Raw genomic sequence first — 26,477 nt, 5'->3', positions numbered from 1 at the left:
AAAATTGTCAATGCCAAGGACCAACCCTCACCTTCAAAAATCAGTTTGTTCACAAGAAAATAGCAGCAGCATTCAACCACTTCTTTTATTAACATTTTAGTTACAAGAGTGAGAAGTTAGACAAACATAAATAAAACCTAAGTTATTCTTCAAGTGCGCCAGAGTGAACTGCATCCTCATAGCACCCTCTCTCTTCTTTAGTTTCAGGGTGCAGTTTAATGAGATCGTCAATCCGAAGAATAGTAATTGCAGCTTCTGTTGCAAACTTCAGGCTCTTAGTTTTGACCATGGTTGGTTCAAAGACACCAGCTTGCTTGTTATCACGAGGTTTTCCGTTGATCAAGTCAAGACCAATCCTGCAAAACAACAGTCAGATGGAGAGGTAGAAAAAGCAGAAGTACAGCTGGGAGTATGCGGCTTAACTACTACTAGGTGCCAGGGACACATACATAGGACTGAAGGGCAGAGGGAGAAAAGCGTGTTTTTTACTTTTTTCATGCAAATCATTGTTCAGTAAACTGGCAGAACAATTTTCCATCTAAGTCACCAACCCACTTTCGATACTCTTCCTCCAGACAGATACTTGCCATTTCAGATTTTTGCGATCCGGGTTAACTTGAGCCTCGTTGTGGAATGCTCTCAGCTTTGCAACAAGATCTGTCGCATCTTGAGCAGCATTTACTGCCAACGTATTTGGAATTATTAAGAGGGATCTTGCAAATTCTGCTATTGCAAGCTGTTCACGTGATCCCTAGAAAGAAGAAAATGTTTTTCAACTAACTGCTGCAGTAAAAGGAAAAAATACAGCCATGACCAAGAGTGTCAATAGCAGGCAGGGGTTTTCACATACAAAATCTGGTTTTATGTCAAAGAATCTAATTATCAAAGAAAGAGTAACTCATATCCCCCATTTTAAAGAAGTATCTTACATTCTATATGATGATGAGGTTTTCATGAACTGTAGAACCAAATTCTAGTAGAAGAAAATAAATACTTGAAAATACACATTATCCTTGTCTTAACACATACGCATTGTTACTTCTTCATGTAAGACTTACCATGCTGGTTGCATAATTTTCGAGATATATGGAAAGTGCTGCCTCTACAGCACCACCTCCTGGGACAACAGACTTGGATTCCAATACTCTTTTAACAACACAAAGAGCATCATGTATAGATCGTTCCATTTCATCACACATAAAGTCATTAGCTCCTCGTAAGATAATTGATGCTGAAGTACGAGCCTTTGTACTAGGGAATAAAAGGAATCTGATGTCAGCTGTGTTGAACAGAAAATAAAACTCTTCTTCCTAAGATTTTTTCTTCAATGTTTATACATACACACTGTAACTTAGTAAAACATTTTTGTTTCTAATATGCAAGACTCTAGTTTGAGTCTTAAGACTTAGAGAAAGCTAGCTGAAAAAATGACCAACAACATGTTTTCCCATCAAATAAGGGGAAAATGTAATTAGATATTAAGAAAGTTCTCTTCTACATAGCCATCAAGTGAGCAATTAACAACTGCCAACGTTACAGTGTAAGCAGGGATGTAAGTGCCATGGTCGGAGTACGTCATTCACACACAAACAAGACTACAGCAAGTTAAAAACTGAGATGGGATACTGTAGCAGTGGAAAACAATATTCAAGGTACGTTCCTGTTAAATTCATACTCAAATCTTCAGGTACTAGACAGCAGTGGCATACTAAAAACCTCAAGGGAAAATACCATGTGCATAGACAGTTAGTAATGGTTGCTCTTCTTACCCATTAAAACAAATAAACAAACCCCACAAAACCAAAACTCTTTTTTAACAACATGGTCCATTTCACACTACCAAGCAGATGACTGAGTGAATGAAACCAACACAAGTAAACCCTGTCTTCCTATATAAATGTCAGATTTAGCTTTGTAGCGCCTTTTTCAGATGACATTAACTCAGATGGTACCAATTTCCTGTTACTGTCTGTAAAGGGAAGCCAGTTTAGAAAAATCTGTTATAAACAGAATTTTAAGTCTATCTAGTAATCATACATTATGGCTGATGGAACAGCTCTCCAGCCCCAGCAGAAAAGATTAAATACTAATACTTTCACTTTTAATTTGCAGTGGACTTGTATACCCTTTCCCATGCATATAACTACTCATACCACTGAGACAGCATGAAAGTAAATAAAAGGGATTTTTTCTCAAACTTGGTAGAAAGCGTTCACAAAACTGAGTATTTTAAATAAAAGGATCCTTACTTCTTGATTAGAATCAGCTCATCATCACAGATTCTCTCTTGAATCACCTCTTCTGCCTGTCCCAGCATTAATGCCTCAAAACTCTCCTCACCTTCAAGGTTTGCAAGGGTTGAACATATGGTTGCTTTAACAAACAAAAAAGTGAAATTAACTTCAAAGTCCAGCACATCCTTCGCAGACTTCCCAGAACAGGCATACAGAAAGACAGACAGAAATTGAAAACAGAAATAAAAGCAGTGTAAGCAGAATTTTCTTAAATTCAACACCATTTCTAATTCTCAGGCAGCAATTCAGTATTCTGCTGTTTATAATCAATACTGTTCTTTCTGCTCAACTTTTACAACACTTACTTTTCCACAGCTAGTACAAGCTCCTGTGCGTTACCATTATGGAAGTGCTTTCTTGCAAATTTAAGAATTGACAGATGAAATCTGTATAGTACCAGAACTTTTCTCAACATATATTTCATGATTTAGAAGTTCTTCGTTTGTCTTGAGCTTTCTATACAAAGTACTTAACACAGCTGTCCAAACAGAAGCTTATGAATGTGTGTTTAATGAAGACTTCTAATACAGATTCTGTTCCAGGAGAGGACAGTTTTCCCAGTGCAAGACAGCATTTCCCCCTGCTAAATCTTCAGCAGTCAACTCTAATGGTAGTCATCTGCTTTGACAGAAGGCACGTAAAAGCAACAGTAAAGTTAAAACCTAAAAGCGACTCAGCTCTAGTCATCCTCTCTTTGCATGGCTTGCATGTTAAGAAACTGTATTTTGAAAAGTAGTTATTAATACCCTAACAAGGGGGAGGGGGGAAGAAAGGAGGAGACAGGTATTGATTTTTCTATATACACACCTCCAGATGCCTTGGCAATCCGCTTGAGGTCCTTTTTTACAACTCTTCGTACTGCCATGGCACCAGCATCAACAAAGTATTTTAGGCACATGTCATCAATACCTCCAGTGGTAAGAATAACATTGGCACCAGTGGCCAAAATCTTCTGGATCCTTTCTTTGGTAATATCTGACTCTCTGTGAGGATAAAGTCAAATAAAAATACATAAAAATGTATTTTAAACCCTGTAATCACATTCTGTCAACCCATTTCCTGAAATCTTAATGCAGAGCTCTGCAAGAGGGGACCACTGCACAAACATACTCTGATTTCTCAAAAACTGACTTAATACTAGTTCTGCTTCCAGAAGTGAAGACTTTTACCATTAATATTTGGTATTGTTGAGAAATATTAACATTTAAAACATCTTTACCTCTTGCGCTCAGGCAAAATTACATCGAGCCACCTCAACTGAAGAGACCAAAACAAGCCTCTGAAACCCCACTGTCTCAGTTACTCAAGGTTCCACACACCTCTGCCTTATCTGGTCCAGCTTCTCAGGGTCTGAGATAACAACCTGAACACCAAGCTTCATTTTTGCTTTCTGCAGGCTGAAGTCAAGGCATGCAATCTTTGCATTAACTATTCTCTTGGTCATACCTGAAAGCAAGAGAAAACAAGAAAAAAGATTTTGTAAAATAAAAAGAACATCGAGTTAGCATTAGAGATTTAAACTAATGTTACATTCATGTTTCAGATTTCTATTCAGTTTGCTTCTCCGGTTCTGCCCTAGTACAGAAAAATGCTAAAAAAAGACTTTCAAAGAGAGATTTTTTTTTTTTTTAATCTTTCCTGTAACCTCTGTGAGCTTTTTTACAGACCACATCCCCAAAATACGAATGACCCATCAGTCTTGCATCTTACAGGCTACCTAATCACAACACAGCTCCACTAAATGTAACAGTTCCCTACAAGCGCAACAATGGCTCTGCACAAACAAGGTGCTTACATTCCTCCCGAAACTGTTACCACGCTGATAATGAGCTAGGGAAACTACAGTAACTTGCCCATGCTCTGTGGATCACTGCTGGCTGGCAGATCCTAACCTAGAAACCACTGGGGAAGCAGTAAGGGTTTTTTATGTTCTTGTTTTAATTGTTCTGGAATTGAAAACCCACATGATTTGCAACTAATGATAGAACAATTACTCACTTTAAAAAAGCAATATGTAAATGGCTGTAACGGAAAGCAAGAAAGAATTTGTAAAACAGAGGATGTTACTTAATCCTTGCAAATAGTTAACAAGACATGGCCTTGGGAGAAGGAACAGACACCATAAATACCTCAAGTTAAGAAATAACAAGATAAACTCAAGGAGAACCAGATGGTTACTGAGATTGAACCGAAAATTATTTGAACTATGAATAAACTATCCTACTTAGCACACAAAAAGATCCACCCTTGAGCAAAGAAAGCCCCCTCCTCACAGAACATGCACAGTGAAAAGAACAATTGCTCAAAGTATATAAAATGTTTTACCATGTGTAAAGAGCTGTGTTAGCTTTGTGGATTTACCACCTAGCACCCACCTCTGCGTAGACATGAAGTAAATAAGTATCTCGACTGTGTGTGTGTATTGCTCTTGCACACCAGGTGAAGAACCCAGATTTTGGGGTAACAAGAACATACATGCAGAAAGACTAAGGACTGAGACCACACAAAAACTTTGTGGAACAGCATATGCTCTTACCCTGTGAGCCCACCACGCAGTTCAGAGCGTAACCGTTCACAAGTATGCTCTCTTTTTGGCTGCGGCCATGTGCCTTCAAAACATTAACCGAGTTGATTGGATACCGAGCTTGACCCTTCTGGTCTGTGTATTTAACTGCCAGTGCAGCATCCACCACCATATTAGCAAAGAAATCACCATCTCTAAAATGTTTTTTGTTAAGGTTAAAACTGAAGAAGAGAACTAGTATTATGCTTATGAAAAAGAAGTCAGTGACAGTACCCAAACTAAGAGTCAAAAACTGTTTCCAAAAATGAGCTCTAGGAAGGCATGGAAGTGCTACCTTTCTTCCCCATTTCATTAAAAGGAAGAGTAATTCTTAAAGCTGAACACTGGTATGAAAATTAGGACAGTCTAGTATGATAACTGCATTTTACTCACCTTTTGTCCCTTAACAAAAATACCTATCCTATGGTCAGCATGCATTCCAAAAGCTGAAAATGCAGGTTTTCCTGTGACTATGGACTAAAATGTAACCTTTCCTCTAGTTTCAGTCCCCAGGTAGTACTTCATTTCTGTAACATTCTTCCATTCACACAATTCCTTATCTAGTCTCACTAACGCATTATGTTTCCCCGTGCCAGATAATAACATCTGTGAAACGTTTTTCACACACCTGTATAAAAACAGCCTCAATACTATATCCCATTCATAAAAACTTCTGCAAAGATAACTAGCCTAGCTACTCAAGCTCTCCAATCAATCACGCGCACTTAACTAGCCTGATCAACTTAAAGGATACATTCCTATAATTTTAGAGGACATGGATGTTTTAGCAGCATTAATTAGGCACTCCCTGCCCAATTCATCTGTGTTAATAATAAGATTTTCATTGATGTAGCGAACTGCTTCCCTGTAAAGACAAATATTGGTAAAGATTTCCACCCTCACAAAACATAAAAATCTTACATTTTTCAGCCCCTCTAAATGTTACCTCAAAGAACCAGGGATGAAATCAATTAATCTTCTCAGACAGGAATGTGTCATTTTTATGTGATTATAGAAATACAACATTATTAAATAAATAAAAAAAAGCAAACCAACCAAAAAAGCTGACTCTCCCAAAATAAAACCATACCCAATTTGCACCAAGAAGTCTGTATTAATGTAGTCACAAATACAGAAATCAACAAAAAGCATGCAGTTATTGTACCTCAGAAAATGAAATGTACTTCAACTATATTAGTTTCTTACTTGCAAGCAAGTCGGTATCCACCAATAATGGAGGTAGGATGAATTTTCTGTTTCACTAGCTCATCTGCATTTTTCAGAAGTTCTGCAGCAATAATTACCTGTTTGAAATACAAACACTAAACACAAGTATTCCATACACAACCCCCCTACCTATTGTCATTAAGTGGAAAGCAGAATCATGGTTCTCCAATGCCTACTCAGTGGAAACAAGTACCTGCAATCTAGAATTACAAATAGTTTCTGACACCAGGTAAAAGCTACCTGATTCTACCCCCTAGCCCCTGCCCCACAGTGCCAGAAGTGTCAGGCAAGTTTTCAACACTCAGCATCCTTACTAGTCCTCACACTTTAATTTCTTACGGTAGTTAAAAATTAAGAACCTTAATTCAGAGTCTATCCTCAACCCTCAAGAAAGGAAAAAATAATGAAACCGCTGTAAGCAAATACCACTCCAAAGCACCAGCTGTCTATGGAAACTAGCATCATTCAAGAAAAACAAATATGGATTTGGTAACCTACTTAAAAAAACTGCCTATATTCAGTCAGCTTCAGTGTTTTTGTTTTTCACTCTGTATAACTGATCGACACCGCATCAAGATTTGTAACAGATAAATCAAAACGCGCACTGTGATAATGAAAAACTGACTTCTGCTACATCCACCTGCAAAACTTCCTACGTACCACTGAGGTTGTCCCATCACCAACTTCTTTGTCTTGCAGGTCTGCCAGCTCACAAAGAACTTTGGCAGCAGGATGCTCCACTTCCAGTAGTTTCAGAATGGTTGCACCATCATTAGTAATGGTCACGTCCTAATTTTCAGAAATCAAATGTTAATATGAATTATACTTCCATTATGTTTTAACTCTTGGGTTTCATAACATTCAAATAAATGAAAGTTAATTACTCTTTGCAAATGGCCATAAAGTAACTGTTTATACTAAAATGTTTACTATCTCTTTTTAACCAGGCGTCCCAGTCTAACAACGGAAATGTTATCAGTGCAAAATCTGCACTTTCTTTTTACCTGGAAAGTTTTTATGTTACAAAAACTCATCTAAGATGTTGCACATACTATATTAGTAGGAGTGCAATGACTACCCTCTAATACAGTATTTTATTACAGCAGCTTGTACAATGGCAAAGTTCCTTAATTTGCTTAAAATACTCCAAAATATGAAATACTGCTTTAAAATTGTTACAGGATTATTTGTAATATTTTTTTTTTGTATTTCTCCTAATGTGAAGACCAATATGTACCAGTCAACACCATGACAAGGCCCAACTTTAGTGGTGATATTGTGGGGATAACTGGATTTGACCAACACTTCTAAGTGGTGACAAGAACTTACGTGTAGTGAGGAGACAACTGTACCATGTGAACTACAGTACTAGACTAAACTTAAACGATGTAGCACACACTACCTGATGCTCAATTTTACCAGAGTTCTCCTCCTACCCCCTCTCAGAACCCTGGAAAAAACCAGCAATGTGGCACACTGGACCTATGAAACACACTAAGTGGAAGCACTTTTACACAATCATGTAAGTCTTCCTGACAGTTCTTGAAGAAAGCTTACTTACCCCAATATCATCCACCAACATCTTGTCCAGACCAACTGGCCCAAGAGAACTCTTCACAATATTGGCAATAGCAGATGCTGCAGTAACTGAATAAATGAAAGAAAAATTTAAGTTTTTAGGTTTACAAGAAAACGTGCCAAGAATCTGCATTTCAGAAACTTGAGATAGTGACCTAATCAAGATTAGGTTTCAGCCTAGCTAAACTAGTAATGGCTTGCTGCTACTAAAAAATACTATCTGTGCCAAACCTCACACGTCTCCCTCCAAGCTGGTTCAGCAAACTAATCTGGCAAAACCAACCAACAAGATTCATTTTCTGCTGGCATGGAGGACACTACAGTGGTCAGAACAGCAATAACAGCAGCTCAGCAACAGTTACAAGCACTGGTTCTTGTGGCAGCAGCCAAGTCATGCCATGAAATTTCACTCATTTACTCCTCAGTTCCAGGCAGATAAAAACCAATGGTATCACCACATACCAATCTGTAACACATCTTTTTGTCTTGATCAGATCTGCGACTGAAACAAAACGCTTATTCTCTAAGTCAAGAAAGTCAAAAGTGACCTTTTAGTCACTACTAAAATAACATGAAACCTCTAACACAGCGGTTTGTCCGAAGGATGTTCTGCCAATTTCATATAGGGAAAAGATACAGTCAACCTTTTCCTTCAGACCATGGCAAGTTTTTATTTATCCCACAAGCATAGCCACTTAATCTGGAAATTGAAAAAGTGGTAGTATAATGGGAATATTTACAACTCACACCTTCACACTGAATTTCAAACAATACAACCATTTCCTTTGCTTTGGAGAAGTAAAGAGCAGCTCTCTGACAGAAACAACAGTTGTATCAAAGGTCCCATTACCAAGCAGAATCTCAGGTGTAGATTAAAGTAATTCTCATTCTAAGTGTTCTGCCTAGAGTATCATCACAGATACACGACTCTCAGGACCATCAGGAAGCAAGACTTCAGCTTCCCCTTTGTCTACTCCGAAACTGAGAACAGTCTCGGAATTTGCAGCCTTCCCCTTTGATTCGGGATAAAATCCTGAGAAATGTGGAACGTCTTTGAAAACTACAGTCAAAAACACTCATTTTGAGGACGGTCTCCACTTTCAGCAGCAGTTTATTTCCCCGTGCTGTGTAGCTGTAAGCTTCCCCAGCCGCCCCTTCCCCACCGCGGTTCCTCGGCCAGTCTGCAGGCCTTGCCGGCTCACGCCTTACGAGCTCGGGAGGGAGGCGAGCCGGCATGCAGTCGGCAGCCGCCCCCCTCCCGGCGTACACTTCTACCAAGAAACTGTGAGGGACGCGGGATCGCTTCACAGCGGGGAGCGGCGCGGGACTGCGCGAGCCTCCCGTCTCCTCGCGGAGACTGCGGAGAGGGAGCAGTGCCACCCGCCCTCCCTCCGGCGGCAGCGGCCCTCTCAACGGCTCCTAACGGCCCAGAGCTGAGGGAAGCTGACGGCAGGGCGAGGCCCTGCCCAGGAGAGGCCTGAGGCATGTAAGCACATGGCAGCAGTAACAGTCGCGCCATGTTACCTCCTTCCTGCCCCTCCCCCCACCGCTGATCAAGCCCCTACCGGCAGTGCGCGGCCGTTACCGTTTTGCGTGCGGATCGTGTCGCCGCTGGTCCGCTCGCCGAAGACTGCCAGGGGCCCCTCCATCGCCGCCATCTTCCCACCCGGCCGCGGCGCTAAAAGGAGAACCGAGGCACAGCGCGGAGCCGCAGAACGGTCACGGCGCCGCAAGGAATGCTGGGTACCCCCCGGCGGGTGGGGGAGTGGAACCGCCCCGCGGGTGCGAGGGGCGGGATCACGCCCTGCCCGCCCAATCCGAGGGCGCGGTACGGCCCAGCCTCAAGCCGCGATTGGTGCGCGCGGCCGAACAATGGCGACACGCCGAGTGCGGGGCAGGGGCGCTTCCAGCAGGTTCTAGAAGGCAAGGCGCGCTTGCGCGCGCTCCTCTCCGGGGCGCGGCCGGCGCTGGGGCCTCACCTCGGCGGGGCTCGGCGCGCCGGCTCCCCGCAAAGCGGGCAAGGGTTGTAAAAGCTCAGAGTAACCCTGAAGCGGAGCTCAGCGGCCGCTGCTATGGGGTAGGCGACATCGCACGGCCTCCGGCGCCGCTTGTGCGTGATGCGGTAGCAGTAGATCTGCAGCCTGCAGCGCAAAAGCAGCAGCAGGTTTACTTTTAATAACGGTGGGCAGGTTTTTTTGTAGCCGCTCTGGTGTCTGCCCTGCGCGTTTGGCAGGCGCTGGGAGCGCACCTCCACGCCTTGCCCCGCGTAAGTCCGGGTCCTGGGCCACCCTCCCTCGTCCTTAGGCCCGTTCCAGGGCCGGTATCTCCTCGCGCCTTTTTTTCAAGGGGAAAAATTAAAATACGATCTCCGAGTCAGGGAAAAACGTTTCCTGCTTTATTCCGTCAGACATGACACAGGGACACGTTCCCACAGGCCGCACCTAGTGCGACGGTGGTCGGCGCTTCTGCGTGACATCATCAACTGAGGCCGGAAGTCGCCGGTGTCTGCTTCCGGGGACAGTGCCGGCTTCGCCAAAATGGCGGCGCCCTGGTGCGCCTGAGTGGAAGATAGGCGACTGTCGCTCGAGGCCGTGGCGGACGCCGGCTCCCCATGGCGCTGAGCAGCCGCACCTGCCTACTGCTGGTGGCCAGCAGGCTCCAGGCACGTGGAGCGGGTAAGGTCAGCCCCCTGCGGCTCACCATGCCTGCCTGTGCCGGCAACAGGGCTCCGAGTCCCCCGTGCTGGCGGCGGAGGGCCGTTCCCAGGGTGATCCGCAGGCTGGATGTCTCGATGGGGCTGCGTCGCCGTGCGCAAGTCCCGGCTTGTGCTGGGCTGCCCCTTGTAATGGGTGTTCGGGCTGCCGTGGGACGGGGTCGCTGCTGGAGGGTCTCCGGCCGGGGCGGGCGGTCTGGCGAGGAGGAGCCCTGCCCGTCGGTTTGGGGAGAGGCTCCCGGTGCTTCTCTGGACCGAGACGTTGTATAGCAGAGTGAGTTTGCAAACCTACCTGCAAATTCGTGTTTGTTAGGTTAATTAGTGACGATTAGCCTGACAGGGCCAAGGATTTTTACCTTCTTGTTTGGTAGTGCTGTTATTGGTTCTTTGTGTGCTGAACTTTTAATATTCTGTGAAGTCATAATCCTAGAAACTTTGTAGTCAGGTCTGAATTTATATTTTATGCATGAGTTTTGAACCAGTGTTAAAACTTTATGTACTTTTAATTTTTAGTTTAGAGTTCACCTTGTAGTTCTGTTATTCCATCTATTTAATGTTTAAAAAAAAGCGCTGATTTTGCCCTGCTGAGTTTTACAAGCTGTATCATTCTATGTCGTATTCATTCTACTGTGTGCACTACTTTATATTTTTTTTTAAGTCTGTGGGATCTTTTTTCCTGCTTTCCCCCAAAGTTTTTCTTTTGTGTCAACTACAGCCAGTCTCAAAATTGAGACCGAAGCGGACACAAGCGAAAATGAGGTTGTTGCCCCAGACTTTACTAACAGGAATCCTCGGAACTTGGAGCAGTTGGCCCTGGCTAGGAAGGAGCGTGGCTGGAAGACGACATGGCCAAAGCGTGAATTCTGGCATAGGTGAGTCAGAAGGTCACCAGCAGAAATTAAGACTCCAAATGAAAACAAACAAAACAAAACCAAACCCCAGAAAAACCACCAGGTGGAAATACTACAAAATATGCTTTTTGGGTTGCTGAATCAGTTGCCCCCTTAGTTGTTCTTATTCTAGGTATCTTTTGTGTTCAGAGAACAGTAGGCTAGCATCATGTTAAAGTTGGCATATGCGGTGAAGATCTTTCCATCTCCTGTTAAGGTAGCAGTAACATGGCTTAAGCAACTGCCATTTGACTTGGGATTCTCCTAGTCCTGTGCTGACCATGCATCATTGTTTTATTTGAGGCACTGTAATCATCTGTTGGGTGGGTGGGTGTGTATGTGGGTTTTGTGTTGGGCAGTTTGGTTTTTTTTTTTAATGCTGATTGCATTAAGTAGTTCTTAACTTGAGCATTCAAAATAATTTATTTTGAGGTGAGAAGTATGTCCAGTGTGTTCATACTTGGAAATCTGATATTGTCTCAGTACAGTAAGAAATAGTTGCTCCCAATACTTTAGTTGTGTGTTACGGCTTAAGAAGTCCTGCTTGATCACTTGCCGATCCTGACAAGTTAATTTGCCATGTAAGCACAAGCCTGTAAGAGACTGCGTAGCAAACTTGAAATTACATTTCTGCTGGAGCAGTTTCCTTGATCTGGGTAATAGATCACTGCAGCACGCCGTGCAGGTGTACAGTGCTTGGTTTGGAGTGCTGGCGTGAGTTGGTGTAGGACTGTGCACCTGAGTAACAAGTGAAAAGTTGCTCTTGGAATTTCGCTCTACTGAACTAATAATGAGTCCTATTTTATGTCCCAATAAGCAAAATCCTAGGTAATAAAAGCAATATTAAGAATTCATTATTACATTAATAGTTCTAGTACATTCAATTTCATGAAGTGAATCACTTAATGCCTTTTAGCATTTGTGTGTGTTCTCTCTTTGCATCTGGAAAAGACATCACAATCCCATGTTATTTCTTCCCTGCACCCAGATTACGGCTTGAGCGCACACAGCATTATGTAGAAGCCTTTGTTGAGCGCCCCAATGGGGATATTGTGGTATCTGCCTCTACCCGAGAGTGGGCCATAAAGAGACACCTATATAGTCCTAAGGGAGTAGCAGCATGCAAAAACCTTGGCCGCGTAATGGCGCAGCGGTGTTTGGAAGCAGGAATCAACTTTGTGAACTTCAAAGCTGTTATCCCCTGGGAGCGTCGCTGTGACTCGGCAAGTACCCATCTCCTTACACTTATTTGGCTCTTTGTTCCTTTTTAAGCATTAATTTTACTTCACCATTAATTTGCTTACGTGGCTTGACAATCCCTTCTTGCAATGCTCAAAAGGGTAGCTTTGACAAGCTGCGGTTCCTGGAATTATGCTTCAGTGAGACTGTTAACCTCTGCCCTTCCATGTAACATGTCCCTGTTGGTATTCTGGTGCCAATTGCTTTTTCTTTGTATTTATTTGTGTCTCTATCTTTTAAACAAGATTCAGGAATTTGAAAAAGCTATGGAGGAGGGTGGTGTCGTTCTGCGTGAGCCACGAAGAATCTATCGGTAAAATGGAGACTGTTGGGAAAACCTTCCATGGAACAACGATCACTTCTTTAGGTGCACGTAGCAGCACAGTGAAGGTTCAGAGCTGGAAAAAGTTGGAATGTGACGTCTTACAATAAAATGTTTGAATGGACGGGACTATGTCATATTCTTGATCCTAAAATTATCGACACCTTTAAGGCTAGAATAAACTGTTGCCATAGTTCAGCTGGACAGGTTAACAGAATTTACTTAAGAATTCAGGAATTTTAAAGTATGTTCTATTTTTCATACTTGATTTTGCATTTGTTCTAACCTGAACCCTGGAAATGCTTAGATACTTGATCCCTGTACACTGCCAGTCTAATTTAGCGAAATACAGTAATCATGTCAATGTTTAGAATCGTAATAAAGTTATGTGCTACATTTGGTAAAAAGATCAAACTCCCCCAACTCATCCCTGCAGCTTTCTCGCAGCCCCTTAGGTCTGAACTGCTTCAGCCCCACCCGTCTAGGAGGGAAGCAGCACAAATGCCAGCCGCAGGGGGTAAGAAGCCCCTTTCCCTTTGCGTGTCCCGCCGTGTGGCCGCCGGCCGGTGCCGCCAGCTCAGCTCCCCTCCCCTGCCCGGGGCCGGCGGCGCTCCCGGCGCGGCCCCTCTCAGCGGGGCCCGGGCTCCGGCTCGGCGCGCTCCTCTCCGCCAGCGGCTGAATCCGGAGCGTTCTTAAAAATCATCCTGGTGTTTTACTGCGTTTAATTTACCTAGCAGCTGGTGCCGTTTCGTAATGTTCAATGGCTCGGGGACGGCGTAGCTGCCCGAGCTTTACTGGCGAAGATGAGGCGGCGCGAGTGAGGGCCCCGCGCGGCGGCTCCCCGGCCTCGTACGCTTCCAGCCTCACCCTCCCGCCTTCAGTGCCCGGCGGCTGCCCCGTCCCCTCCCGCCCGGCTCAGCCTGCGCTTCCCATGGCTGCGGCCCGCCTGATTCCTTAAATCCGGGCGAGGGTCGCCCCGGCGGCGGTGTGCGCAGGCGCGCAGGGCCGGGGCAGCGCGGAGCCCGCCATGGAGATGGGGGCGGCCGCCTTCGAGCGGCGCCTGCCGCGTCTGCGGGGCCGCGTCCGCCGCGCCGCCTTCCTGGGTGAGCCGCGGCCGGGGGGCTCTCGGCTGGGTCCCCGCTGTCTGCGAGCCGCTTGGCGCAGGGCCAGGCTCCGGCGTGGCTGGCGCTGAGGCGTATTTGCGCAGATAATGGCGCTGGTGTGTACACGTAGGGCGAGCTCTGGGGCGCTGGGCGTTAAAGCGGGCAGCGGCGGTGGGGAGCGAGCCCTCTGCCGTGCTGGCCGCAGCGCAGTGAGCTGGGGGTCGTGGTGTCTGTTAACTATACACACTCTCATCTCAGTTGCCTTTTTTCTTGAGCTGTGGGTTTGACACAGGTTACGGCATAGAGAGGTGTTCTGGAGATTCTTGTTCTGATGCTGGCAAAGTACCTGCTTCGTATTTCATATTTTTTTTTGTTTCCTTTCCACGTCCCAGCCATTGATATGGAGTTTACTGGGTTATATTCAACTGCCACCCAAAATAACAAGCCCAGGTAAAAGCTGTTGGGCTGGAAATGTGAGGGGTACTTGTTGCTCTAGCTCTGGGAGAGCTGCCTGTGCATTTGCAAACCTCCTTGTTTCCATTCCCTCCAATTCTGGTTTTGTTCGTAGCCTGTTTGATTCCCCTGTGGAACTGTACTTGAAGGCCAGGCAGAGCATTCAGCGCTTCACTGTTACTCAGCTTGGTAAGTGCTGTTCTGACACAGAAAATAATCTCCCGAGGTCTTAGTGGGAGCTGCCCTTTTGCAAGCTGGCAGGCCCTGCAGGTGCTGGTGGTTTTAATTCACTTGTTAAAGAGACATTTGTTTGCTGTGGTAGGTTTTTTGGTTTTTTTTTATTTTCACTCTGATGTTTGAATTATATCAACTTTTCAGTACTTTAAATAATGTAGAGTCGGGTGGGCCATATACTTTTTACTGGTCTAAAGTTGTTCATATTTAAAGATGGCAGGTACTAATACAGGGCTTTTAAAACAGGATGCAAGCAAGAAGCAGGGGACAAGCTCCTAGTCAAAGCTGTGGCAGTTGGTGTAGTGTATGAGTAAGGGGACTGTTAGAAGAACATGAAGGCTAGTATTTCTGATATTCCTAAATAAAAAAAAAAATATCAGCTTAAGAAAGGGCCTGTGGTGGTAGAGGAGGGTTATTAACGGTTAAGAACCAGTTAGAGGTCAAGAAATCGGCTCCAAAACCGCTTAAAATATTGTTCAAAGACTTAGGCTATGTAAGATCTTAATGTGCTTTTTAGGGATTAATAGAAAAAAAAGAACCTAAGTGGTAAAAAACATGTTTCAGTCCTCTGTGGTGCCTAGCTCCTTCCAAACCCTTTTGTGGTGTAGTTGGACCCACAGACCTATGTATGCATAGTTGGAGATTTTCATCACCAACTCGCCTCTTCTCACCCAATGCTCAGTCTATTTGCTATTTTATCAGACTCTATTCCTTCTCCCACTTAACACTAAAAGCTTGTCCCTGTTTCACTTTCAGGGAGCAGGGGAGTGGCCTGGCAGTTGCTGTTAAGATTTGCATTGTGGTGTTAGTGAATGGAAAACATGTACTCCATTGGGGGGGGGGGGATCCCTACAGCCATTATCTAATTTTCACAGTATCTGTAGACATCTAGCTAAACATTGCCATTTCAACAGAGATTTCTCTCTCTTGCAGGGCTGGCAATATTCTCAAATGAAAATTCGAACAAGTAAGTTAAAAACCAGTTTTCTGTTATAATTAAGACAGTGCAGTTGAGATTTTATGCAGAATTCTCTTGCGAGGATTTATTTCTTACAATTACCTTCTAGACATATTTTTCTTTTCATTGTAGGTATGTGGTACATTCATACAACTTTTTTCTCTTTCCTTCAACATGGGGAGTTACGGATGTTGAATTTGCCCTCTCTGCATCTAGCATTCAGTTCCTGTCTCATTATGGCTTTGACTATAATAAGGTATGTAATCTTTCTGCCAGAAATCTAGAACAGAGGAAGTCTGTGCAATTACAGGAGAAATTAGGATTAATATCCCTAAATGCTACATTTCTGGGGTAAACAGCATCTCGCTAAAGTATGAACACATCATGTGGTTCATTATCAACAGGGAGAGTGAGTGCTGGTTTTTCTGAACTGCTGTAGAGGCAATAATCCCATGTACGTCAGCCATACAGATTTCTCCACCTCAAAAAAAGGAAACCTGTCTCTGGTGAGCCAAAGAGTTACTGAACAGACCCCAGTGGGCATTTTTACTAGCCATGAAGGTGGGGAAATCTCAGTTTACCTGCATCTTACATATTACCACATTTCCCATAAAATTCAGACTATGTCATCTCGTAAGAGCACTTCTAGCAATTTTTGGACAGGAAGCATCATGATGTTGATACTGGAGGAATTTTACCAGTGTGCTTAGCTGTAAATGTTGTAGCTATGTATCCACAATGTTGCCCAGCTGTACAAGTCTGTATTATGTAGTTTAGCTACTAGTAGAACACTGCATTGTATAGTTTACTAAGTAGATAAGAACCAGTCTGAAACCAAGATGTGACCCCAGAGTGCTGAAAGAGGGCCAGAAGAATGGAAGGTCATGAAAAGAATAAGAAGAGGAAGATGACAAAGAGGAGAATGAAGAACGGATAAAGATATTCCAAACAACCACTGGAGGACCCCTGACCCGTTAGGCCACACATGCGTAGTAAGAGTGTAGATATGATAAGTAGTTCTTGGAACTGTAATGAATATGCTAATCGTTTCTCCGAAATGTCATTAATGTGCGTAGATCGGCCATATAAAGATAAACAGTGAAGAGAGTCAGTATGCATGTTGGGCATGTCGTCCCCCATGCATCTGGTGCCAAAAATAAAGAACGCCTGCTGTCTAAAACTCCAAACTAAGAATTAGAGTTTTGTCTCTGACTTTTTGGTATCGGTATTTTGACCCTTGAAGTATCTCATTGAAGGAAAGGTAAAAGCAGAGCAAAAAAAATAATATTACAGTTGACAAAAATCCTTTTCTTTCCTCCATATCTAAACATGCTTCCTTTATGTAAGAATGCATCTTGGATTACCTACAGTTTATATTTTTGAAGAGGATATTCTGAGAATGAGGCACAGCAGCATCTTTGAAGTATATGCAGGTTTTGGACCTGGCTAACCTGCTGTTCTCTGATTTGCTGCAAGAAAGTCCAAGGGAGAGTAACCAGCCTAGCTTTTTTCCCCCCCCCCCCCCACCTCAGTTCCTCAAAGATGGAATCCCATACATGAATGAGGTACAGGAGAAGATCTTTAGCCAGCATCTCTTAGCGGGTAGCTGGAACATCAGCAGGTGAGCACTATTTAGAGAGGTGGGTCCTCAGTACTGACTGTGTTGACAGCTTACCTTCACTAGGATCGCGTTCTGTAGAAATATTAAAGCCTATTGGCCTGAATGTCTTGTCACCAGCATTTCCAGCACACTGTGGTCTCTCCAAAGGAAGACTGAGATCACAGGATGTAGTCTGGAGAATTGGGTGAATGTTGGGAAGTGATGCTTTTGCATTCCCACAGCAAAGTATATGGTAAAGAGCTCTTTCTCACGCTTTGCCTCTTTCCACCTGATCCTGCTTTAGTGTTGTGAACAGGGATGTGCTGAAGAAAGCTATTGATGAAGTGACCTGTTGGGTGGGTGCAGCAGAGGAAGAGGAGACTCTGATTCTGCAGGATCTGAGCGGTATGAAACGGGGTGCCTCCCTTGGGCATCTGTGGGCTCTGAGTGGCTTTATCACATCTCCTGAACCTCTGGGGCTGCTACTGTCCTTCGCTACCTCTTCTGTTAAACAGCTCTGTTGAGAGAGAACCTGTTGAGATGGGCACCTGTGCCCATCCTGCTCTTACAACTCTTTGCCCTGTCTCTGCCTCTGCTCCTGTCAGCATTCAGCTCTGGGCTCTGCCTTTCTGCTCCACTGGGGTGGTGAGTTTTCCTATAGTGAAGTGAATGTCTAGGTACTTGGACCATGCTTTTTGGTAACTGACTTCCATTTTGTGCTTCTTCTGAGCAGGAACTGAAGAATTTGTAGTTGTTCTGAATCAGGAAAACTTTTAAACTTGTTTTAAATCCTGGGTGGTCTGGTTTTTGTTTTTTTTTCTCCTTGGAGAAGTGAACAGCAGGTCTCCTTTCAGAGTTTGTTCTGTCTCATGTGGAGCATCAAGGAGTTATATATGCCAGTGCACTATAGAGCTGAGGGACAGGGAATTGTAGCAGAGAAAGAGTTTGTAGGTTTGCTCACAGAAACCAAATCTTGACACTCTAGATCAGGGAATAAAATACAGAAAAGGTTACGAAGGACAGAAAGTATTTAAGGTTTTGTCTGTTGGGTTTTTTTTTTTGCAGAGTGTGAAATACAGGGGTTGGAGAGTGTGCTGTGTTTTGTATCTGCTTTTTCAGCTGTAGTAGATATGATACTAATATTTTAATAGGGTCTGGCAATGGTGAGCACCTGTGACAAGACAGACTATTAAGTAAACAGTAAGACTAATTAAGGTGTCTTTTTTGAATGCTGTTCAGAAGGGGACTGGGCTAGTTCCTTATCATCTGTGGGGGGAAATGCATTTTTCCCTCTAATACATGCTTGGCTTCTGTGTGTGTTGCACCGAAACCTTCCAAAATCACAGATGGTCTTTTTTGTAATAGTAGTCTTCGTCCCTCTTCTTTTTCAGTTAGTCTTTTCCTTTCCTCTGTGTCCTTGCTAAAGCTTATTATTGCTGTGACCTTTTTTGTTGTTTGTTTTTTTTTTTGTTTTGTTTTGTTTTTGTTTCATTTGTTTGTAGTTTTTTTCTGGGAATGGGGTGGGGTGGTGTTTCTTGTTTGTTTGTGGGGATTTTGTTTGTTTGTTTGGGGTTTTTTTGCTGTCATCATGTACGGCAATGTACCAAGATCATACATTCAGGAGTATATGCTGTATGTACAGTGGGGGAGAAGCATCTGGTCAGTCCTGCCTAGAAAAATGTGGTTTCCTAAATAGGCTTGTCTGTACCTATGAAGTTTTTACTTTTCTTTTTTTCTCTTTTGTCTCAGGCTATCAGGTGTTTGAAGTTCAGCTGGTTCTGAGACAAGCTCTCCAAAATGTTTGGACACAACCTCTTGGAGACAAGAAGGTGAGATGGAGATGTGGACCTTTTGAAAAGAGGGTTTCTATCTAGACAGATAGGACTGGCATTCTTGCAGGGACCTTGAAATGTTGCTTTTGCTTTTAATGATAGGGTCCAGGAGGAGAAGACTGTGACAAAAGAATGTTCTGGGAACTGTTCATTATGGGATCCCAAGAAAAGAAATCCGGAAAACTCAGTAACTTTGGTTTCTGTTTGTCCTGTAGCCACAAAATACCTTGAGCTGGAAGTGCTTGTCCTTGGGGCACTTCTGGAGGGGACCCTCTCTGTGTCTCCAGACCTTGCTAGATCTCTCTTTCAATACCTCTACAAGAATGTACAGTTTGTAGCCTTTTTTTTGGTGTTTTTCCTTTGATGACTTTTGCCATGTAGTTGCTTTGAAGGCTTGTACTCTGTCTGTTCTGTGGCTAGCTGTTTTGCTATTGCTATTTTACATTTGGTGCAATTTTTTCTGAATTAAATCTATGGCTGTGGACTTCTCAAAATGTTGTATGAGTATGTTACCAGTCAGTTGCTTAAAGTAGATCATGGAGGTATTTTTTTTTTTCTTCATTGGTACTATTTTGGTCTGATAACCAGTGTCAACAGAGTGACAGATTTACTCAACCTTCTCATCTGAAGTGTAGCCTTTGGGGACTCGGTTTATGTGATTGCTGGCGGGTTTTCTGGTGCCATGAACTTACCAACTTACCATATTTGTATCAAGTTACATTGAATTATGTTTGTTTGTGCTCCAAAAAAGCCTGTGGTAGGAACTGTCCTCTTAAAAAAAGAAGCATTAATAAGACACCCTTATAGCAGGTCTCTTCTGTTACTGGAGCACTGGTCTCCATACGAAAGAGAAGTGAGACAGTCCTGTGCTCCCAGGGGGATGCACTATTTCTCCATCCTTCATAGCCTACAAGCTGAACTTGTCCTCAGCATTACTGAACCCCAGTAAGCAATGTACATACAACTAGCATGGGATGCTGAGATACCCAATAACTGTTCTTTTCAGGTAATGGTGAAAAAAGTGAGTCCACAGCATCGTTGGCTTCTGGAGAACTCTCCTTATGACTCCTGCCGGAAGGAGCTCATTCTCCTATCTGCCCGGGGCTTCACTAACCTCTTCCAGACACTTGTTAAAGCCAAGAAGGTAAAATACCTTATCCCTAATCCCATTTTAACTCTCTTCCTTATTCTGCTACACTGGATGTAGAGGGATGATAAAAGATAAAGTAGTAATTTGTATTAAACGACTCACCTCATTCGGTGTGACCATCCTGTCCGGTTGTCAGTAAAACCGAGATGAATACTTACGTTGCAGTCATGGTTAGGAAAAATGAGTGTTAAACATTTCATCTTCTTACTGACCAGGTCCCGCTCCCAAAGCATGCTCAGAATTACGGATCCAAACACTTGATTTCCCTGTGTTACTTTTCTATTACTGCTGCAATCCAAGTGCAGCCAGGGGAGAGGGAACCAGAACCCATTCTGCAATGTATTTCTTATTTCATTTGAGAAAATGCAGGAGTCTGCAATGTTAAAAATCCTTGTGTTACACAGCATGAATCACCATCTAAGGAAGCTGAGCAGATTCTTGCCTTTTGGGCAAGTTACTCTTTTTTTCCAGCATGTGACAGACCAGTTTATTGAACCCAGTGGACCATTGGTCTGATTATATGTGGGAATTCTTCTGTTCTGTATGCAGATGATTGAATGAATCTCAGCTTCAGAAGACTGTGTGATGTGCAGGCAAAGGCTGTCCCTGCCTTTGTGAGTGAGCTTATAAATGTGATCGCTGGAAGGTTTTTACCAGCGTTCAGTTGAACTATGAATCCACCTAGCTCCTTAGGTCCACTGAAAATAGAATGCTTCTGGAAAAAATACTCCACTCCGTGAATCCACAAGTCTTATTTTCTGAAAGCAGTAATCTTCCTGTGAGCCTTGCAGCCTGAATGACTGGGTGAGTGTGTGGATGCTGTCTGCCAGAGGAAAGGGTTATAGCTGTTGAGTGTGTTGAGCATGAGAGCTGGTTGTCTCTGAGCTTTCTTCAAAAATATGCTCCAATGGGCTGTTATGTTTGTATTTTTCCCATAGCCCCTGGTGGGACATAACATGCTTATGGACCTTATGCATCTTCATGACAAGTTCTACAAGCCCCTTCCAGGTAATGCTGTACATAGGTGCTGTCCCCAGGCTGCTGCCTTTGCAATGGGGATGCGGCAGTGGTCACTTGCCACCCACAGTGCTTGGCAAGCAGCAGTACTAGTTGCCTCTTCGGAGCTTTAACTGTTGGAGCAGTACGTTGTTGCTCTGGCTTCACCTCTCTTTTTTTACTCATTTGCAATACCATTGGCTTTCCCTCAGTTCTATGCTGTCTTTCTTCACATGTGTTTTGCTTTCAGAAAGCTATGAGGAGTTTAAAAGAAACATTCACAACCTGTTTCCTGTCCTCATAGACACCAAGACTGTAACAAAATCTGTCTGGAAGGTAAGATGTGAAGGTCTTTACATTTGGAGGTAATGCTTGTCTTTCGCCCAAAAGGGAGGATATCTTTCCTCAGTGCTCTGTGGTTACAGAACTGTGATTGTTGCCCTGAGACATTCTGATTTTAGTTCTCATTTAATGAATCGGCAGTACCAGCAGATGAGTTCACTTACCATGAGGTCTGTCTTGGTCGGTTTTCTAATACGTTCTTCTTTTACAGAAGCATCCATTTCCTCGAGTATCTAATCTTTTGGAGATATATTCAGTTTTGTGTAGGTAAGTGGTGGGATATAAAGCCTTCAACAATCCCTTTGTTTTCTTGGGAAAGATATTTCAAAGTCAGTTATTTCATGTATTCTGTACTTTCCCTCCTCCCAAATGTTTTTCAGCTGGTTTCTTGTTTTTCTAAATTTAAAAGCAAAAGATTTGCTCATCTGTCTTGTAAAGTAATTGTGAAATAAATTATTTGTTCTAAGTCGCTTTTCATATTGTACCACCGGTAGTTCATTTGTCATGAGTTTGGCTCGCAGACAGCCTTGACTCTGAAGTTGTATGTTGCTTATGTTGTGTTAGGAAATGAGTGAGTTTCAGGTCTCAGTGAAAATACACCCTAATTGCAAATGACAGCTCCCAAGAAATGGCTGCACTGAGCCCAAAGCAGTAACTAATTACGATGTTCAAACAGAGTGTGTGCCATGATGTGGTAGAAGAGTTCTCTTTTTTTTTTTGTTTGTTTGGTTGGTTGGTTGTTTTTTTTTGTTTTTGTGCTTCCCTTGTAGATAAATTGCTAAAAACAAACAAAGAAAAAACACCTCAGAATCCCAGTACTATATTTATAAGCACTAATTTTGTATCTCCTTCTTGGGAATAGAGGGATGAGGGGAAACTGGCAAAATTTTGCTTTTCTTAGCAAATTTGACATGAACGCAATTTCAGAACCATCTAGTCACCTCCTTTCCTTGGAGTTTTCCATTGATTTTTAGTTTGGCTGACACTTTTTGTATGCAGTTAGAGCAGATTTGCAGCTTAGAAGGTTTGACTAGGGGAAGAGACTGAGGAAGTATTTAGGAGTTAGTTTTCAAGTATCCTAGCCTTTTCATAGAATACTGCCGAAGTTCCTTTTAAAGTCTTCAGTAGCTTTTTCTGAAGTGAAGTCAGAGGTCACTAGAGAACAGTAACTTGTCTATAACGTACTGAGGAAAGGCAAAAATCTTATACACCCACTTGTCTTCAGCAGCAACCTGAATTCCAAAGATCCAGCATGCCCAGTGATAACTCCTGCAAGTGACTGCTCAAGATATGGTATGTTCGTAAGCAGATCTTCAAAGTCAGGTAGCTAAAAAGGGATTTGTTGTACCCTGTGGATATCCACATGCAAGGCATGAGTGAGTGCCAGTGGGTCTACTGAATTTGCACACATTTTTGTCCAGACCCAAAGCCTGGGCTCCCAAAATGTCATGTATTCTGCATGTCCCTGGTAGCTGCTGAGGGTAATGTAGGGCAGGTTTACATCATGTTGCTAAGTTGGGCTTGGAAGGGGCAAGGGGAGGTGGGAAGCAGCAGTCCTAGAATGGAAAGTAGTAGGAGCTTAAAGGCAGGGAGGTCCTGGAAAGTAGCAGAAGCTCAGTGGTTCATGTACAGGAGGTTGTGTTCAGTATGTGGTGTGATACTGGCTGCAAGGCAGACATTTCGTGGCTTCTCATGGCAGCAAGGTGTCCTGCAGTGCAGGGCCTGCTCTGTATTGAAATGGTTCCCATACCATCAATAACATATACAACACAGTTTTCTTTAGATCCTTATAAAAGCTACAGTTTTTTTAATGGTCATCTCACTAAGCTTTTCAGACATTCATGTAACTGCTGCCTTTGTGTTGGTATAATTTTAAAATGCGTGGCAGAAGCATAGACTTTGTTGGGTGTAAAGGTTTGAGGGCGAGGAAGGAGACGGCTGAGAGGGGACACACACCTCCAAAACACAACAGTGGATCTTATGAATGTTAGGATTCTGCAGTGGAGCAGTATACTCAGTGTGCTAAAGGTGTTCATTCCTTTTTGTTTTTGTTGGACACTTACAGCTGAGAAGAAATGTCCTCATGAGGCAGGCTATGATGCATTTCTCTGTGGTTCAGGTAAAATGCCTCTTAAACACTTCTTCAGAGTTTGTGTGGGGACTTGGCAATTCCTTTCCTCCTCCATAGCTCTATTTCATACTAAGACATACTTGTTACATACAGTCTGTTGCCCTTAGTAACTTAGCTGTACTTCAGTGAGTTTTTGCTTTCCATTCGTTTAGTTATCTTTCTTTAGCTTTGTTCTAATGCCACCTCATTATTCCTCCTTCTAGTTCTTCTGAAGTCGGCTCATTTGCTACTGTGCGGATACACAGAGTGAGTGATGTTTAAATGTTTGCTGAGAATTGCATTACATGGATGAGTTCTACAGAAAACTGTTTTCAGTTCACTCTGGCTGAATTTCTGCTTTGCAAGCTCGCCTTCCTTTTGAATAAGAGAAAGTCTTACTGGAAATGTCACTGTTCTAATTAGATTTTTATTTTATAATCTGAAAGTAGTAGCTTTATGTCAAAGCTGACATTTAAAAAATGGAATCAGGGGCCATGTGGTGGCTCAGAGATTGGGAAATGGCATTGTGACTCCTTTATCCTTGAACAATCTCTCAAGTTCAGTTCACTTGGGTAAGGGTCAAATAATTTCCCATTGGTTTCCTTTTTTGACATCCGTGTGATTCAGTGCCTTCAGTTAAGTTCCTAATAGGCAGCTGTTCAAATCCCTTCCCTTTGCTTGCAGCATTTCGACTTCTTTAGAAGATGCCAAGATATGAAATACCTATGTTGTCACTAGTTAAAGAGCTGCTTCAGGAGCTCTGTGCTCCATAGACACTGTGCAGCAGTGCAGTGCTGAAGAAACAAAACTTTGTTCCATTTTTGTTTTCTGATTTAGTGATGCAGTGGAGGTTGATTCTTCTTTCTCTCGATATCTCCCCGTGTTAGCAGAGTATCTGAACAAAGTGAACGTCATCCGAGGTGGTGTTGCTAGCATTGTGCGTATGCACTGCAGGTTTGTGACCAGGTTGTGGGGTGCATGGGACAGTAGCGTAGTTGATGGCTTTATTAGAGGACAAAAACCCAGCAGTGCCTGGGCCCACCTTGGCAGAAATTGTTGTCATACAAATGACACAATTGATCTTTCAAAATGATAAATGAGTTGAATTTCTGCTTTGTGAAATATATTCATATTGTTATCCTGTAAGATGGTGTTAGTTTACGTTGCTGTTTCTCTGATGGTTTATCCGTGGCAATCATGACCGTTTGCTTTTATGTATGATGTTTAGAAGAATCTTGGGACAAAAGAAAAATAATTTTACGCCAACAGCGATGTTGTCCAACTTGTCTTATTTTGGGTCGCATTTTGCATATTTTCTGATTATATTAGTAGTGCTTATATAGTATTTGTGAACTCGGATGTCTCCGTATTGTACACTTTACAGAATTTTTCTGGGGAAGATGCTCCCTGTCAGCGTCCGCCTCTCTTGGTTGTCCATGTCCGAGGCTGGTCAGGGCTGAATGAAAGGCAGATTCGCCAAGAGTTTAAAGCATTTTGTCACTTTGATGTGAGACGGCTTTCAAAGGACCAGTTCCTTCTTCTCTCCAATAAATTTAAGCAGTAAGTGACCGGAAAGTATTTCTTTTTTTGTCCCTTGATACTCTCTGATCGAAGTCTTCATCCCACCCCTTCCTCTGCTGTGACAACTCTTAGATGAAGAGATTCCTGTCCCGAGCTGTGGGGTGCTGTAAGCAGTGTGCAAGCCACGGCTCAGGACATCTGCTTTCATTACAGCGTCAGGCGCGTTCTGCGAGATGCTAACCATCCCCCTCGCCTGGGGGTATCCATCTACCGCCACTGGAGACACTCTCCGAGCATCAGCTGCCTGCTGCAGTGAGTTAAGGAGATCCCAGGAATGGGGGAGGGGGAGAGTGTGCCTTTCAGGGTGCCTGGCCCTGTCATGGCAGCAGTCTGCTGCTCTTTTGCAGTGTTCTTTTCTGCCAGCTCTTCAAGAGAAAAAGGGGTTCAGGAGGAGGTTCACTTGCCAGCTGCTGGGTGGCTACTTGTGAGCGTTCAGCCCTGGGCAACTGCAGTTTAATCTTGACCCAGGTTAACCGGGGAATGTTACCCTGTGGGTAACACAACACTGTGTATGTGCTACCGTAACAGAGGGTTATCTTAATGAACTGTAATGCTAGCTCTAATAAGCCTGAGGGGAGAGAGGCAGTGTCTCCCAGGTGTGGGATAGATGTTTTTTCTACAGCAGAGTTGAAAGCTCAGTAGTTAGGAGAGAATTCCAGATTCAAAGTACAACCCTTTTGTGAGGTGGTGACAGCGATGTTCATGAAGGGTGAATTTCTGGTCTGATAATGTTTGGGAAAGAATCTCACTGCTTAATAACAACAAAATTAAGCCCTAAATACAAGTAGCCTAACAGCATTTTATTATTCTTGCCCTTTAGAGTCTCTGGTATTGTGGCACTCTGGTCTCTCTTGGCCTTTGTACTCGGAGGAGCTCCCTGCTGTTCATTCTAAAGGACTGCCTTACAGATGAGGCGTGAGGAACGCAGACTTTTTTGTGTTTGTCTATGTTTTGTTTTGTTGTATTTTGCTCAATAAATATGTGGGGGCAAAAAGCTATGAAGAGTGTTTTTAATTCTTTTCTTGGAAATGTGTTTTTGAAGAGGATGTGTTCATTTCCAACCTGTGGTAGTTTGTAATCTGTTCAAAGCATAGTCCCCTCCCGAAGAGGGAGAGATGGTTCTTCTGATGCCTAATTTACTTTGATCCTCTGTTGGTTCTTCACAGCTATTCGTAACCCCAGTTTGTTCCCAGTGCTTGTGCTGCTGCATTAAACACATTTCTGATGAGGTTATGAAATGAAAGAGGTTATTTTTAGCTTCAATTGTAAAGCAGGTGAAATATCACTGTTTA

The 26,477-nt window shown here is 43.3% G+C and overlaps 3 protein-coding genes and 1 non-coding gene across 13 annotated transcripts; 2 read left to right on the top strand and 2 right to left on the bottom strand.

Moving 5' to 3' along the window:
- Nucleotides 1–60: 60 nt before the first annotated feature.
- Nucleotides 61–9,412, bottom strand: TCP1 (t-complex 1). The gene is made up of 12 exons (XM_056342669.1): nucleotides 9,248–9,412; nucleotides 7,646–7,731; nucleotides 6,745–6,873; nucleotides 6,064–6,161; nucleotides 5,612–5,722; nucleotides 4,831–5,012; nucleotides 3,614–3,740; nucleotides 3,102–3,277; nucleotides 2,250–2,373; nucleotides 1,059–1,251; nucleotides 588–751; nucleotides 61–356 (listed from the first exon to the last, which is right to left on the bottom strand). The coding sequence occupies exons 1-12, from the start codon at nucleotides 9,318–9,320 to the stop codon at nucleotides 143–145; spliced, it is 1,677 nt and encodes a 558-aa protein (XP_056198644.1). The 5' UTR covers nucleotides 9,321–9,412; the 3' UTR covers nucleotides 61–142.
- LOC130152008 (small nucleolar RNA SNORA29) lies at nucleotides 8,261–8,396 on the bottom strand. Its single transcript, XR_008822849.1, has one exon. It is a non-coding gene; the product is annotated as a small nucleolar RNA SNORA29 (small nucleolar RNA).
- A 252-nt stretch (nucleotides 9,413–9,664) lies between the features above and the next one.
- On the top strand, nucleotides 9,665–12,950 carry MRPL18 (mitochondrial ribosomal protein L18). The gene is made up of 4 exons (XM_056342684.1): nucleotides 9,665–10,337; nucleotides 11,091–11,247; nucleotides 12,254–12,488; nucleotides 12,750–12,950. Exons 1-4 carry the CDS (start codon nucleotides 10,274–10,276, stop codon nucleotides 12,819–12,821), a joined length of 528 nt encoding a protein of 175 aa, XP_056198659.1. The 5' UTR covers nucleotides 9,665–10,273; the 3' UTR covers nucleotides 12,822–12,950.
- Nucleotides 12,951–13,098: 148 nt separating this feature from the next.
- Nucleotides 13,099–26,183, top strand: PNLDC1 (PARN like ribonuclease domain containing exonuclease 1). Of its 10 annotated transcripts, none has more exons than XM_056342673.1 (19): nucleotides 13,099–13,929; nucleotides 14,322–14,379; nucleotides 14,498–14,571; nucleotides 15,550–15,583; nucleotides 15,707–15,830; nucleotides 17,107–17,195; nucleotides 17,491–17,579; nucleotides 18,924–19,003; nucleotides 20,013–20,150; nucleotides 21,095–21,164; nucleotides 21,403–21,488; nucleotides 21,706–21,761; nucleotides 22,720–22,787; nucleotides 23,560–23,613; nucleotides 23,829–23,871; nucleotides 24,442–24,541; nucleotides 24,989–25,164; nucleotides 25,339–25,437; nucleotides 26,006–26,183. In XM_056342673.1, the coding sequence occupies exons 1-19, from the start codon at nucleotides 13,854–13,856 to the stop codon at nucleotides 26,076–26,078; spliced, it is 1,587 nt and encodes a 528-aa protein (XP_056198648.1). In that variant the 5' UTR covers nucleotides 13,099–13,853; the 3' UTR covers nucleotides 26,079–26,183. The 10 variants fall into 10 exon arrangements, 9 of the variants coding, with proteins under 9 accessions (XP_056198648.1, XP_056198646.1, XP_056198645.1 ...); XM_056342671.1 differs by having other exon boundaries at nucleotides 17,479–17,579; nucleotides 22,723–22,787; XM_056342670.1 differs by having other exon boundaries at nucleotides 17,479–17,579.
- Nucleotides 26,184–26,477: the final 294 nt, after the last annotated feature.

Source organism: Falco biarmicus, chromosome 6 (genome assembly GCF_023638135.1).
Source record: "Falco biarmicus isolate bFalBia1 chromosome 6, bFalBia1.pri, whole genome shotgun sequence".
Taxonomy (NCBI): domain Eukaryota; kingdom Metazoa; phylum Chordata; class Aves; order Falconiformes; family Falconidae; genus Falco; species Falco biarmicus.
Note: the sequence above shows the minus strand (reverse complement) of the source record. Positions and strands in the feature narration are given on the sequence as shown.

Coding starts and splice junctions, on each gene's coding strand:
- PNLDC1 (XM_056342670.1), top strand. CDS start 13,854: ATGGAGATGGGGGCGGCCGCCTTCGAGCGGCGCCTGCCGCGTCTGCGG. Junction 21,762..22,719: donor ATATATTCAGTTTTGTGTAG/GTAAGTGGTGGG, acceptor ACTTGTCTTCAG/CAGCAACCTGAATTCCAAAG. Junction 25,438..26,005: donor AGCATCAGCTGCCTGCTGCA/GTGAGTTAAGGA, acceptor CTTGCCCTTTAG/AGTCTCTGGTATTGTGGCAC.
- TCP1 (XM_056342669.1), bottom strand. CDS start 9,320: ATGGCGGCGATGGAGGGGCCCCTGGCAGTCTTCGGCGAGCGGACCAGC. Junction 3,741..4,830: donor CTGCGTGGTGGGCTCACAGG/GTAAGAGCATAT, acceptor TCTTGCTTTCAG/GTATGACCAAGAGAATAGTT. Junction 357..587: donor GATCGCAAAAATCTGAAATG/GCAAGTATCTGT, acceptor GTTGTTTTGCAG/GATTGGTCTTGACTTGATCA.
- MRPL18 (XM_056342684.1), top strand. CDS start 10,274: ATGGCGCTGAGCAGCCGCACCTGCCTACTGCTGGTGGCCAGCAGGCTC. Junction 10,338..11,090: donor GCTCCAGGCACGTGGAGCGG/GTAAGGTCAGCC, acceptor TGTCAACTACAG/CCAGTCTCAAAATTGAGACC. Junction 11,248..12,253: donor AAGCGTGAATTCTGGCATAG/GTGAGTCAGAAG, acceptor CCCTGCACCCAG/ATTACGGCTTGAGCGCACAC.